Consider the following 15,253-nt stretch of genomic DNA (forward strand, 5'->3'; position numbering starts at 1 on the left):
GTGTCACTTATGTTCCCAATGCAGAGCATATTATATTGGCAAGACTGAAAAAAAGCTTAAACAGCATATTTACGAACACATATATGCCATCACTAAAAAAAGACCCTAACAATGCTTTAGCAAAACATTGTACAGACCACCCAGGACATAATTTTAAGTTTACTATTTTGCAGCACAGAGTTCAAGATTTTAGAGGAGGGCCTTGGCAAATATTATTGGAGGTTGATGAATTGATGTGGCAAATAAGAACTAAAGCACATCTGTTCCCAGGGCTCAACGAAAATATTTCTATTAAATGTGTTTTAAAATTGTTAGCCTTGCAGAGATGAATATGATTTAGTATCTAGGTACCAGCATTATTAATATGCTTACACTAATTTCTAGTTTTAGGTCTAGTTGTCCATTTTAGCTTTGGTTTGAGCTTCGATTTACTTTGTACTTCTTGGCAGTTTTATGTGATTACGCATTTCTATGCAGTGCTTATTCACCCTTTAAACGTAAATTTTTAAATTTTTTGTAATATTATGTAAATTAGTCATTTATACTTAAGACATACATATGAGGTACACATTACAATTTAAGTATCGAAAAGTTGATATGTACCTATCAATATTAATTTATTGGATATATTCTACTGCTTCTATTTTAGCTGAATGTTATGTCAGTATGTATGAATGGCACCTGACAAGGTGTGATTGCCTTTTAAAACTTAAATAAGTTAATTGATGTAAACGATTTTTGTATTTAAATGAGCTTAATTGATTTGTACTTGATTGTCCGATGAAGGCAGGGTAAGAACCTTGCCGAAAGCGCTCACTGTATTAAATTCGTTTTTTGGAGTTTAACTGGCTTCTATTGATTCCTGCCCGCTTTATTTTCGTGTTTGTTAATACTACTAAACCAACATGCTACATATTTAAAGTTTTAGAAGCAAGAAATTATAGACAGCTCAAATAATTCTGGAGTTAATTTATATGCACATTTGCACTTAAATACAAGGACAAACAGATCAAAAACAAATGCTACACATATTTACAGTAATTTTAAGAGGTAAAATAAATGGTTAAATGAATTCTTACCTTAACTTCCTCTGGAGCAAGTAAAGCTGCTTCACTAACAGTGACAGGTGCTACCTCTTCCATCATGATGGCAGGCAAGTTGGATACAATCTTAACCTCAGGAACAGGCTGCAAAAGCACAAAGGGAAAAGTGACCGTTAATGCACACTACAGAACCATACTATACAATACAGGCATCCTACACCTTGGTCAGCTTATGAATGCAACATGTACAATTAGGAAACCTCTTACAAGGAATACAGCATTACTCTACAACAGTATGCTTCCACTAATAAAAAGTCCAAACTCCTGTCCATTCACATCTCAAAATATTCCAGGGAAATCAAACTGCTGCTGATCTGTGACAACGAACTTCAATGGAATTTCGGTACAGTCAGAGAACCTCTGATGCTCCAAAATGTTTCTTTTCTGTGAAAAAGAACAGCGTCAGAAATTCAAAATGCACAAATGAGCACCATTTACACCTCCTCTCTCTCTGCTGTAGCTGCAGTGCTCCTTAAGACAGGTAAATGAATTGCCTCCAGGACATGCTGGTAAATCATTTTCTTGCGCCCTTATTGATTCCTGGAAAAAGGATTGTTGAGGGGTAGAAAAACATATCCCTATGGCAGGGTCTTTCTATACTGTGCACACTGGCAGAGCATCTCCTTTAAAGCAGGGATAAACAAGGACATTACATCAAAAGGAGCAACAATATAAAGACTTGAAAGGCTTTGCAAAGTCGCATAAGCGCATACAGGCATGTCTCCTAATGGCTATGCCTGAATCTGCCGCTCATGAGGTACCCTCCGCAGAATAAGAAATTAGCCTCATGGACGCATTAGAGATGGATAAGTAAGTGGCCAGTTGTGCAGAAGCCTTCTTGTATTCATCCACAGACATGGACTCAGCTTTAAGTAAGTTCCTTACTCAAATCCCACTGTAATCTTGTAAAATGTGGCAAGTAATTCAGAGACTGTAACAAAGGCAGCTGAGGTCTAAAAAGCACTTCAAGAATCTGTCCAACAGCCTGGACTCTAGTTAGTGGGATGGACAGTTGAGTTCTGCTCTGCCACTTCCTTCCTTGTGTCTGCTGCCACACCCATAGCATCAACATGAACTATTTTGGTCCAGTGGGGACTGTCTTTACGTGGCACAAGAAATTTATCAGGGTGATGGGGAATGGGTTCTACATTATCCAGTTCCTTTTGCACCTGGCAAGAGACTAGACCTATAAGCTTATCTGCTGAGGGAGTCACCAAAGGCATAGCTTGGCTGGACCCAAAAGCTTCCAGAAAGACTGAATCCTATTGGAAGGGGGTATCAGAGGACCATCCACCCTTTTACCTGAGAATCTCAAAGATGTCACCAAAGGAGATGTCATCTGGTGGAGATCTAGGGAACCCCCTCCCCTTCATCGAAGTCAGTGTCTTCAATGACTAATTCCTGAGGGGAGTCTGTTTCCTCTTACACATTCTCTTTTTGGGGAGCCACCTCAGGTGGACGATTGGACAGCGATCCAAAGAGAGGGTGAAGTCCTCGAGGGGACTGTCTGGACACCTTATGGGGCCATCTGTCCCTGTGGAACACACCTGGGAGAATCACAGCTCAGACTTTGAGGCAATTTTGTAGGATCCAAAGACAATAGAGTAGATGAATCACTTGGATGAGAGAAGACCCTCTCCACTACCTTGAAGGCAGAAGGATAGGGAGATGCCGTAGCTACTCATACTGGAGCCAAAGCTGCTGATGCTACCATGCTGGACCCTATCCAGACCCGTGCCTTGAATGGGGAGCCAGACCCAAGATGTCCAACACCAAAGCTCCAACAGACAGGGATGGCTCTGACAACCTCACAGTGGAACCTAGCCTGCCAGACCTGGCACCGACACTTTGGCTCACAAACTTGTCCTGATCAAAGAAATCAGAGCCAAATAAGTCAGGGAGGTGGATGAGTTGAAGATCTAGCCGTCTTCAGATTAGATGTTGACACTCTTGGGTCTCGGATCAGAACACTCCAAAACAGTTTGGTCATATCAGGGAAGGAGAGATCACTGCATGAGAAGTAGAAGGGAGGCTCAGTGATCCAAAGGGAGCTGAAGCAAAGATAATCCCCATCTGAATCTGAGCTCTGAAGAATTTCCTCATCATCCTAGCCACATCAACTTCTGAAAGGCTCCTGGAGGACCTGATGGAGGCAGTGGTGGACAGGAGCCAAACTCTCTCCTTGGATCCTCTGAAGGAGTGGAAAATGAGGCCGAGGAGAAAAGTACAGTTGTGTACACTTACCATAAATGTAGATGTTCGAGTGTATTCATTGTTGCAGTCATTACAATTGGGTTATCCTGCTGGCAGGCTACCGTCAGTCGGCCTGAATTCCAAAGTCTAGGTCCGGTATCGGTTGCTGTTGCTTCTTTCCTGATGTCAGTGCGCCAGGGGTATAAAAGATGCAGCCAACGCCATTTTCTTCAGTTTTTCTTGCCCCAGATGTCAGGTGCCCCCAAAAGGGTAGGCTAAAAATATGTCAATAAAACACGCATGCACTAAAGTATATATTTTGCCTTCATCTACAAGCAAATACACCACATAGGTTATATAGAATAGAGAAGTACAGACAAGTTCCAGCACAGAAATGGGGGATGGCGGGTGGGTAACCTGGACTGCTGCAGTGAATACACTTGAACATCTACATTTATGGTAAGTGTACACAACTGTACTATGTTCTTCGTGTTTCACTGTTGCAGTCATTACAATTGGGTTGAATCCCAAAGCTAAGGTTGGGAGGCTGGAGCTAAATAGCATTAGGAGCGGCTATTAGGCCCCACAGAACTGCAGTGGCAAAGCCTGCCCTGGATTTAGAATAGAGTGGTAAGTGATAGTGCTTTGTGAAGGTGTGCACTGAACACCAAGTAGCAGCCTCTAAAATGTCTTTCGTTGGCACTCCCCTGAGGAAAGCTGCTGAAGTGGCTGCTGCTCTGGTTGAATGTGGCCTAATGCCCTTAGGCACAGGCTTGCCATGTTGTGAATAGCAGAAACGAATGCAGTGGCCTATCCACTTTGAAATAGTCTGCTTTGAGATGGCCTTTCCTTGTGATCCTGTAGCATATGCCACTAGTAGTTGCTCTTTCTGAAAGCTTTGGTTCTGCTAAAATACAAACTTAGCTGTCTGTGTATGTCCAAAGAATGCAGAATTCTCTCTCCCTTATTCTGTGGGTTTGGATAAAAGGTAGGCAGATGAATAGTTTGGTTAAGGGCCACACTGGACACTACCTTAGGCATAAATGTCGGGTTTGTCCTCAGAGAAACCCTGTCTGGATAAAAAATTATAAAAGGTTCCACAGCCACGAGTGCCTGTAGCTCTGAGACTCGTCTTGCAGAAGTTATTGCTAGGAGCAGAGCTGTTTTCCAAGATAAAAACTTTATATCAGCTGTAGCGGCTGGCTCAAAAGGAGGCAGGGTGAGTTTTTCCAAAACATAATTGAGGTCCCATGCAGGTATTGGTGATCTCCTTGGAGGCCTTACATTTTTGGCCCCTCTGAGGTACTGCCTTAATAAAGGATGAGAAAAGATTGGTGGCTCTGTATTGTAATGAGCTGAAATGGCAGAGGCATGAATTTTTATAGATGAAAAGGATAGGCCTTTGTCCAGCATCTCAGTCAAGTATTGCAAAATCTGAGGAATATTTGGTAAAGCTGTGTCAATTCCTTGTGCCTGGTTCCAAGCACAGAATCTCTTCCATTTTCCAGGATAGGATTTTCTAATACTAAGCCTCCTGGCCTCCAAAATGACATCCATCACCGCTTTAATGAGAGGTGTGTTTTGTATGACTATGTTATCCGCCATGCTGCCAGATTTAAGGTCTTGAGTTGGCTGTGCAGGATCTGATTGTTCTGCTGGGACAGTAGATGAGGCACTTGAGGTAAGTTCCAGGCTGGGCATTGAGACGAGTTTCTTAGGATTGGACACCAGTACTGGCGTGGCCAGTCTGGGGACAATCAGTATCATTTTTGGCTTCTCCTGTCTGACCTTTAGGAATACCTTGGGGAGGAGAGGCAGGGGAGGAGAGGCATATACTGTTAAGTTTTTCCAGCTGAAAGATAGGGCATCCACTTTCCATGCTCGTCTGTGATAAGTCCTTGTGCAGAATCTCTTTAGTTGGCAGTTGAGAGGTGAGGCAAATAGATCTATGTCCAGCCTTCCCCATTTCCTTGTTACCATGCTGAAGAGAGGCAAATAGATCTATGTCCGGGCATCCCCATTTCCTTGTTACCATGCTGAAGACTTGCGGATCCAATTTCCACTCGTGGGGATCCATGAGGTTTCTGCTTAGTTCGTCTGCCAGAGTATTTATCTTTCCTGGCAGGAATTGTGCCTGCAGATGTACTTGGTAAGTCAATGCTGTGTCCCACAAAGTCGTGGCTAGTCTGCAAAGGGGGTAAGAATGAGTGCCTCCCTGCTTGTTTATATACCACATGACTATGGTATTGTCTATCAGTAGTTGTCCCGGATGAATTAGGTCCTTGAAGGCTGTCAGGGCATTTTGAACAGCTAGCATCTCTTTTTGATTGATATGTAGATGCATTTGGTTTGCAGACCATGTGCCTTGAATACATCTTCCTGCCATGTGGGCTCCCCAGGCATAATCCGATACATCCGTTGTTAATGTCTGTGTGGCTGGGGGTAGAGTGAATGGCTGCCCCTTGTTCTGGTGACAGGCCTTCGCCCACCATCAAAACTCCTGTTGCAGGCAGGGAATGAGAGTAAAGTACAGTTTTGTACCTACCATAAATGTAGATGTTCGAGTGTTCACACTGCTGCAGTCACCACACTTGGGTTATCCTGCCGTCAGGTGGTCCCGCAGTCGGCCAGAGTTCTAAAGTCTTGGCCCGGCGTTGGTTGCTGTCGCTTCTTCCCTGACGTCAGTGCGCCAGGGGTATACAATAGGCATCAGACGCCATTTTCTTCAGTTTTTCTTGCCCCAGATGTCAGGTGCCTCACGTAGGTAGGCAATACATATTGCTAATAACAGTAATACATATAAAATAACAACAATACCTTCAGTTACAAGCAAATACACCCCAAAGGTTGTATAGGATAGAAAGGTATAAATAAGGCCAGCCAGTTCAGAGGGGATGGAGGGAGAGTAACCAGGACGGCAGCAGTGTGAACACTCTAACATCTACATTTATTGTAGGTACAAAACTGTACTATGTTCATCGTGTTACACTGCTGCACTCATCACACTTTGGTAGAATCACAAAGCTAAGGTTGGGTGGCTGGTCTATAAGGAATTAGGATTGGCTATGAGGCCCTGCAGAACTGCAGTGGCAAATCCTGCTCTGGATTTAGAGTAAAGAGGTAGGTGGTAATGCTTGGTAAAGGTGCACGCTGAACTCCAAGTTGCAGCCTCCAAAATCTCCTTGGTAGGTACTCCTCTGAGAAAGGTCACTGAAGTGGCTGTAGCTCTGGTGTAATGTGGCCTAATGTGTTTTGGGACTGATTTTCCATGCTGTGTGTAGCAGTAACGAATAGTGTCCTATCCATTTGGATATAGTCTGCTTTGAGATAGCCTTGCCCTGTGATCCTGCAGCATATGCTACAAACAGTTGCTCAGTTTTCCTGATAGCTTTTGTTTTGTCCAGGTAGAAGCGTAGCTGCCTGTGTATGTCCAAAGAATGCAGAAGTTTCTACCCTTTATTCTGGGGGTTTGGGTAAAAAGTTGGCAAATGGATGGTTTGGTTAATAGCCACACTAGATACTACCTTTGGCATAAAGGTAGGGTTTGTCCTTGGAGAAACCCTGTCCAGATGAAAGATTATAAAAGCTTCCACTGCCATTAATGCCTGTAGCTCTGAGACTCTTCGTGCTGAAGTTACTGCTAGGAGCAGAGCTGTTTTCCATGATAAAAATTTTAGATCAGCTGTATTTGCTGGCTCAAATGGAGGCCGGGTCAGTTTTTCCAAAACGAAATTGAGGTCCCAAGTTGGTGTTGGTGCTCTCCGGGGCGGTCTTATGTTTTTAGACCCTCTGAGGTACTGCTTTAGCAAGGGATGAGAGAATAAAGGAGGATCCGTGTTGTAATGTGCTGAAATGGCAGAGGCGTGGATCTTAACTGATGTGAAGGATAGGCCTCTGTCCAGCATCTCAGTTAAATATTGTAAAATCTGAGGAATGTTTGGAACAAGAGGGTCAAGGCTTTGAGCCTGGTTCCAGGTGCAGAATCTTTTCCATTTTTCTGAGTAAGCTTTCCTGGTGCTAGGCCTCCTGGCCTCCAAAATGACATCCATAACCGCTTTAGAGAGAGGTGTTGCCGGTTTGTCTAATGAATCTGCCATGCAGCCAGGTTTAGGGTTTTGAGCTGACCGTGCAGGATCTGATTGTTTTGTTGAGTCAGAAGGTGTGGAATTAGAGGCAAAATCCATGGTGGGCCTTGAGCAAGGTTCCTTAAGATAGGGTACCAGTGCTGGCGTGGCCAGTCTTGAGCAATCAGGATCATCTGTGGTTTCTCTTGTCTGGCTTTTAGGAGTACCTTTGAAAGGAGAGGCAGAGGTGGGAATGCATAAACTTTTAAGTTTTTCCAGCTGAACAAAAGAGCATCCACTTTCCATGCTTGTTTGTGATAAGTCCTTGTGCAGAATTTTTGTAGCTGGCAATTCTGTGGGGAGGCAAAAAGATCTATGTCTGGGCACCCCCATTTTTGCGTCACCATGCTGAAGATTTGTGGATTCAATTTCCATTCGTGAGGGTCCATGATATTTCTGCTTAGATAGTCTGCCAGAGTGTTTTTCTTTCCTGGCAGGAATTGTGCTTGCAGGTGAACTTGGTACGTTAAAGCTGTGTTCCACAAGGTCATGGCTTGCCTGCATAGGGGGCATGAATGAGTGCCCCCCTGTTTGTTTATGTACCACATTACTGTGGTGTTGTCTGTCTTTAATAATAATTGTCCTGGATGCAGAAGGTCCTTGAAAGCTGTTAGGGCATTTTGTACAGCCAACATCTCCTTTTGATTGATGTGTAGATGCATCTGGTCTGTGGGCCACTTGCCCTGCATGCATTTTCCTGCCGGGTGTACTCCCCAGGCGTAATCCGATGAATCTGTTGTTAGAGTCTGCCTGGCTGTGGGTAGGGTGAAAGGCTAACCCTTGCTCAGGTGACATGCCTGTGCCCATCGAAACTCCTGTTGCAGGCAGGGAATGATTGGTATTACTGCCTCTAAACTGTGAGAGTGTTGAGTCCAAACACTTTTTAGGTACCATTGTATTTTCCTCATATGCAGTCTGGCATATGGTATTAGTAGTATGCAGGATGCCATGAATCCCAGGGCCTGCAGAATTTTTCTTGCAGGGAGATGGGACTTTTTTGTCAGTAATTGAAAATATTGAGTTAGTTGAACTTGCTTGTCTGGCGTGAGGTAAGCCATCTGGGCCGTTGTATTTAAGCTGGCACCCAGGAATGTAATTTGTTGTGAGAGCACTAGTTTTGACTTCTTTTCATTTACTGTGTACCCTAGAGAAGTTAGCAACCTTTTTACAAATGCCAGATGCTGTAGGAGGATGTCCTTTGTCTCTGCTTGAATGAGGCAGTCGTCCAGGTAGGGATACATTTGAATTCCTTTTTGTCTGCAAAAAGCAACTACTGGTGCCAAGCACTTTGTGAAGACTCTGGGCGCAGTAGATAAGCCAAAGGGCAGTGCAGAAAACTGGTAGTGCATTGAGCTAGCTTTGAATCTTGGGTATCTTCTGCAATTTTGTCTGATAGGGACATGCAGGTATGCCTCTGAGGTCCAGAGTAACAAGCCAAGCATTCTTGTCCAGCATGGGTAGAAGCTGCTGTAAAGTCAACATTTTGAATTTTGGAATGTCCAGGTAAGTATTTAGAATTCAAAGGTCTAGTATGGGCCTCCAGGCCTCGTCCTTTCTGGGGACCAGGAAGAGTCTCGAGTAAAATCCTTGCCCTTGCTGTGGTACTTTTTGAATAGCTCTCATGTCCATGATGGCTGAAATTTGTTTTTGTGCCTCTGCCCATTGATTTTGTGGCAGGTCTGGCATTCCTTTTATCCTTGGTAACGTATGGAAATGGAACCTGTAACCTTGAGAGACAATATTCAGAACCCATCTGTCTTGGGTGATTGTTTGCCAGTTTTGAGAAAAAAGTGCTAGTTTTCCCCCCAAGGGGGCTTCCATAAGGGAAGTGCTTGGCGTACGAACGGGAAAGTCATTGTGACCGTTTCCTATAAGGTTGAGACTTGTCCTCACCTCCTTTTGGGGTTGAGGTGCCCCACTGTCTTTGTCTGTTTGAGCCTTGGGGTTGAGATCTGCCTCTTGGGAGTCTGTATCTGCCTATCTGTGGCCTGTCTGACACTGGAAAGGACCAATTTTTTGTAGGCCAATTTCTGCTAAATCAAGGTGGCTGTACCTGTAAGAATTCCTTGACTGTTTGCATAGATTTACCTTTATCCTCCATTTTCTTTAACACCTCTTCTGCCTTAACACCAAACAAGGTATCATGTTGTAAAGGAGCATCCAATAATTTTGCCTTAACATGATCAGGTAAACTCTGTTCTTTTAACCATGCATGCCTTCAAATCACTGAACCTGTAACTGTGGCCCTACAAGAGGCCTCTAGAGAATCAAAACCACATTGCAGAGTATGTTTTCCCACCTGTTCAACTGCATGCAACAAATCCTGCATTTGTTTACGATCAGGAGCTTCTGAGCTTGCAAGCATCTTCTGTTTTAATTGAGCCATTAAATATTGTTGGTACTTAAGCATGTGAAACTGGCAATTTAAAGCTCTTACTGCTAATGTTGCAGAAGTGCATACTTTCTTCCCCCATCTATCCAAAGCTCTGGAATCTCTTGTCAGAGGGTACTGGATTTTTTGCAATGGAAGCCTTAACTCCTTTTGGACCCTGGGAAATAGTTTCTGGATCAGCAGAAGGGTTTTTATAAAGAAACTTGTGAGAGTCAGGGACCCTGTAGTACCTATCTGGCTTGGCTGGTGCAGGGGGGTAAAGAGTCAGGAGATACGCTGGATTCAGAGAACACATCATCCACTATATGCAGCACAGGCGGAATAGCCAGGGGCATGTGCTGAGGCAGTAAAAGGAAATCTCTGAGCCTTTTCTTAGATTCTGAGTATTCCTGACTTTCCCAATGGAAGTGCTCCCTCATGGTATGTAAAGCTTCCCCAAAAGAATAATCCTCAGGAGGAGAGGCTGAAGGGATGGATTCTTTAGCATCAGAGTCCTCATAGGGAGGAATAGAGTACCCCTGGGACAGAAGAGGAATCAGAGGAAATGGAAACCTGATCAGAGGAATCAGTCTGTATCCTGCCTAGGCCTTTTCTCAGGAGGGGGATGGGAACCCCTGATTAGAGTAATGAGGTCTTCGGCCATTTTAAGCATGTTTTTTAGGCATGGTGGCTTGTCCAGGAGAAAGCTGTACTTGTTTCTTTGTCTTTAGTGGTACTTTTGTCCTGGCTGTTGTTTTAATGGTAAGTTGTGAAGGTCTGAAAACACCCTCAGAAGCCGATGCCTGCTCCGGACCCATCTGAGGGATTAGTTTCCGTAGGCCCAATACCTTGAATTTCCAGAGGCTTAGTTGACTCCACGTGGGAGTCGGAGGCGGCCTGTGGCTCTGGGGTAGCGGGTGTCAGGGGCTGCGAAAGCACCTCACTGAGAACCGGCAACTGGCCTAGAAGAGGTTTCGTCGTCAGTTTTGGACCTCGGATATCTGTCTTTATCCTTGTCCTTGCGTTTTTTCGGTAATGCAGTCGTCGGATGATCCCATGGCATAGTATAATTGAACCTTCGGCCAAAGTAGTGTGAAGCAAAATCAAAACGCCTTTTTATAGTACATTTGTTAAATCTGGCACAAAACCGACAGCTAGTGACACATGATCAGGGCCTAGGCATGGAATACAGTAAGAGTGAAAGTCCTTATGAGGTATTTGCTTTCCACAAGAAATACAATTATTAACTTTTTCTGACATCGGTCTGAGGCAAGAAAAAAGTTTCCCCAACAGAGTACTTGACTTTTTTGAAGACTTCGGTTCTGACATTCGACTTCGAAAATCTCAGGAGTTGGCCGACCGGCACTTGCGAACTGCTTCTGCTTCGGGCACCGCGCAGCAAGAAAGACTGAAGAAAATGGCATTGGATGCATCTTATATACCCCTGGCGCACTGACGTCAGGGAAGAAGCGACAGCAACCGATGCCGGACCAAGACTTTGGAACTCTGGCCGACTACGGGACCGCCTGACGGCAGGATAACCCAAGTGTGATGACTGCAGCAGTGTAACACGATGAACATCTATTGTTTCCAGGCTGTGGCAACATTGAGTCCAAACACTTTTTAGGTACCATTGAAGTTTCCTCATATGCAGTCTTGCATATGGAATTAGTAGAATGCAGGATGCCATGAAGCCCAAAGCCTGCAGAATTTTTCTTGCAGATAACTGGGCCTTTGTTGCCAACAGTTTGAAATAGGTAGTCAGTTGCCTTAGTTTGTTTGGCGTGAGATAAGCCATCTGGGCAGTTGTATTTAAGCTTGCACCCAGGAATTTTATCTCTTGAGAGGGTACTAGTTTTGATTTCTGTTTGTTGACTGTGTAGCCTAGGCATGGTAGTCATCTCTTTACAAACGCCAGATGCTGTAGTAGAATGTCCTTGTTCTCTGCTTGAATGAGGCAGTCGTCCAAGTAAGGATATATTTGTATTCTTCTTTGTCTGCAGTATGCAATTACTGGTGCCAGGCACTTTGTGAAGACCATGGGTGCAGTATATAAGCCAAAGGGCAGTGCAAAGAATTGGTAGCGCATTAAGCCAGCTTTGAATCTGAGGTATCTTCTGCAGGTCTGTCTGATTGGGACATGCAGGTATGCCGCTTTTAAATCTAAAGTCACAAGCCAAGCCTTCTTGCCCAACATGGGCAGAAGCTGCTGTAGAGTCAACATTTTGAATTTTGGAATATCCAGATATGTGTTTAGAATAGATAGGTCCAATATTGGTCTCCAGGCTTTGTCCTTTCTGGGTACCAAGAACAGTCTGGAATAGAATCCTTGTCCCTGCTCTTGCTTCGGTACTTGTTGAATGGCCCTCATGTCCATGAGGGATGAGACTTGTTTTTGTGCCTCTGCCCACTGATGTTTTGGCAGGTCTGGCCAACCGTTTGCCCTTGGCAGGGTATGGAAGTGAAACTTGTAGCCTTGTGACACTATGTTTAAGACCCATTTGTCCTGGGTTATTATGTACCAATTTTGAGAAAAAAGTGCTAGTTTTCCCCCTAAAGGTGCTGCCAGAAAATAAGTGCTTGGCGCAGGCACGGGGAAGTCATTGTGACTGTTTCCTGTATGGCTGTGATTTGTCTTCTCCAGTTTTGGAGGTAGAAGCACCCCATTGTTTAGACCTGCACGAACCTTGGGGCTGGGATCTGCCTCTAGGGCATCTGTATCTGCTCCTTTGTGGCCTGTCTGACACTGGAAAGGACCAATTCTTTGTAGGCCAGTGTCTGCTAAATCTTGGTGGCTGTACCTGTAAGAAATCCTTGACTGTTTGCATAGATTTAGCTTTGTCCTCCATTTTCTTTAACACCTCTTCTGCTTTAACACCAAACAAAACATCATGCTGTAATAGAGCATCTAATAATTTTGCTTTAACATGATCAGGTAGATTTTGTTCCTTTAACCAAGCATGCCTTCTAATGACAGAACCTGTAACTGCAGCCCAGCAGGAGGCCTCCAGAGAATCAAAACCACATTGCAAAGTATGCTTTCCAGCTTGCTTAGCTGCATATAATAAATCCTGCATTTCTTTGTTTTCTGCACATTCAAAATGTATCAATATTTTCTGTTTAAGCAGTGACATAATATAGTGCTGATTTGAGCATATGAAACTGACAATTTAAAGCCCTTATAGCCAAGGTAGCAGAAGTGTAAATCTTTTTTCCCCATCTGTCCAGTGCCCTAGAATCCCTGTCAGAGGGAGTAGGGTTTTTTGCAGTGGAAGCCTTGACCCCTATGGGACCCGGACAGATAGTTTCTGGGTCAGCACCAGGGTTTTTGAAAAGGAATTTATGAGAGTCAGGAACCCTGTAGTACCTGTCCGGCTTAACAGGAGCTGGAGGTAAGGAGTCAGGGGTCAGACTGGACTCTGAAAATACATCATCTACAATGTCTAACACAGGTGGAATAGCTAGGGGCCTGTGTTGTGGTAGTAAAAGGAAGTCTTTGAGCCTTTTCTTAAGATTCCAAATAATCTTGGCTCTCCCAGTGGAAATGCTCTCTCATGGTATGTAAAGTTTCCCCAAAAGAATAATCCTCAGGAGGAGAGGCTGAAGGGATAGATTCTTCAGCATCAGAATCCTCAAAGGGAGGAAGAGAGTATTCCTGATCAGAAGGGGAATCAGATGAAATAGAAACCTGATCTGAAGATTCATAATCTGTCACTTGCCTAGGCCTCTTATCAGGAGGGGGATGGGAACCCCTGATCAAAGTAATTAGGTCTTCAACCATTTTGAGCATCTGTTTTTTAGGCATGGAGGCCTGTCCATGGGGCTGTTGTACTTGTTTCTTTGTCTTTAAAGGTGCTTTAGTCTTTGCCTTTGAAGCTGAAGTCGTTTTAACATATAATTGAGTAGGTCTGAAAACACCCTCAGAAGCAGATGCCTGCTCAGCGGCTCCAGACCCATCTGAGGGAATAGTTTCCGAAGGCCTAATACCTTGAGCTTCCAGCAGCCTGGTCGACTCCACGTGGGTGTCCGTAACAGCCTGCGAGTCTAAAGTAGCGGTCGTCAGGGGCTGCAAAGGCACCTCACTGAGAACCGGTGAATGGCTTAGAAGAAGCCTCATAGTCTGTTTTGGACCTCTGATTCCTGTCCTTTTCTTTGCATTTCTTGTGAATTCCGGCAGTCGGATGGCTATCTGAAGACATTGTATAGTTAAATCTTCTGCCAAAATAGTGAAATGCAAAATCGTACCGACGCTTAATAGTGCGTTGGTTAAATCTAGCACAAAACCAACAATTAGCAATGTCATAGTCAGGGCCTAGACAAGGAATACAGTAAAAATGAAAGTCCTTATGAGGTATTTGCTTCCCACAAGAAATACAATTATTAACTTTTTCTGACATCGGTCTGGAGCAAGAAAAAAGTTTCCTCAGCGGGGTTACTTGGCTTTTAGTGAAGACTTCGGATCTGAAATTCGAACACGAAAATCTCAGGAGTCGGCCGACTGGCACTTGCAAACTACTTTTGCTTTGGGCAACGCGCGGCAAGAAAGACTGAGGAAAATGGCGGCGGCTGCATCTTTTATACCCCTGGCGCACTGACGTCAGGGAAGAGGCGACAGCAATCGACACTGGACCTAGACTTTGGAATTCAGGCCGACTGAGGGTAGCCTGCCAGCAGGATAACCCAATTGTAATGACTGCAACAGTGAAACACGAAGAACATCAGAATACAGTGAACCCAGGCTAGCAAGTTCTTGAAGACTTCATATGAAGAGTTGTTCAGATCAGAGGAGGAGAGATTTTATTTTATTTTAATCTTCTGAAGAAGTTCTAAAGATGGAGTAAGTCTTTGGAGAGTGGGCTGGAGACTGCTTACATGAATCTTTCATCTCTGAAGAGGTTTTGGATGATTTTGTGGGTTTGGGCCCCTGGTGCAGAAGGTGGCAGCAATCCCTTTAAGACTAACTTATTTCTATGGTTTTCTAAGAGCCCTAGAATTAAAGGGTGCTCAAACAGAGCGGTCTGTGTTCAGGTGAGAAGCTCCAAAGCAGTAGACAAACACTGTCAGCATCAGAGTTAGGAATCTTATTCTCAAAGGAAGTGCACTTTTTTGAAACTTGTTGGTTTCTCAGCCATGATATTATACTGATCTTAACTAAAAGGCCGAAAGCGATTCTTAAGAAAAAAGGAAAGTTTATTTTCTATTTTGTTTAACTACTAACATAGTAGGTAATGAAATACCCTCTAGAGTGAAAAAGAGGAAGGAAGAGGAAAATAAAGTAGGAAAATGTACCAACAGTGGAACAGACAGCTACCCACACATTGACGATAAGAGAACTACCACCACACAGTAATACATTTGAAAATCAATAAGCTAGGTAAGGGAGGTGGGTGGAATAGGGAAGTTCTAGAGGTAAAAAGTGGTGCCTTACAGCAAGGAAAAATACTCAAAAAAAAAGTTTTGAG

At 44.0% G+C, this 15,253-nt stretch overlaps 1 protein-coding gene across 1 annotated transcript in view; it reads right to left on the reverse strand.

Moving 5' to 3' along the window:
- The window catches only part of MPHOSPH10 (M-phase phosphoprotein 10), a 320,554-nt gene that overhangs the window by 71,277 nt on the left and 234,024 nt on the right, over positions 1–15,253 (reverse strand). The window contains exon 9 of the mRNA XM_044078547.1: positions 1,080–1,187. Within this exon, the coding sequence (XP_043934482.1) occupies positions 1,080–1,187 (108 nt within the window). The remainder of the gene's footprint in view (positions 1–1,079; positions 1,188–15,253) is intronic.

Source organism: Protopterus annectens, chromosome 7.part1 (genome assembly GCF_019279795.1).
Source record: "Protopterus annectens isolate FY-2018-M chromosome 7.part1, PAN1.0, whole genome shotgun sequence".
Classification (NCBI taxonomy): Eukaryota; Metazoa; Chordata; order Ceratodontiformes; family Protopteridae; genus Protopterus; species Protopterus annectens.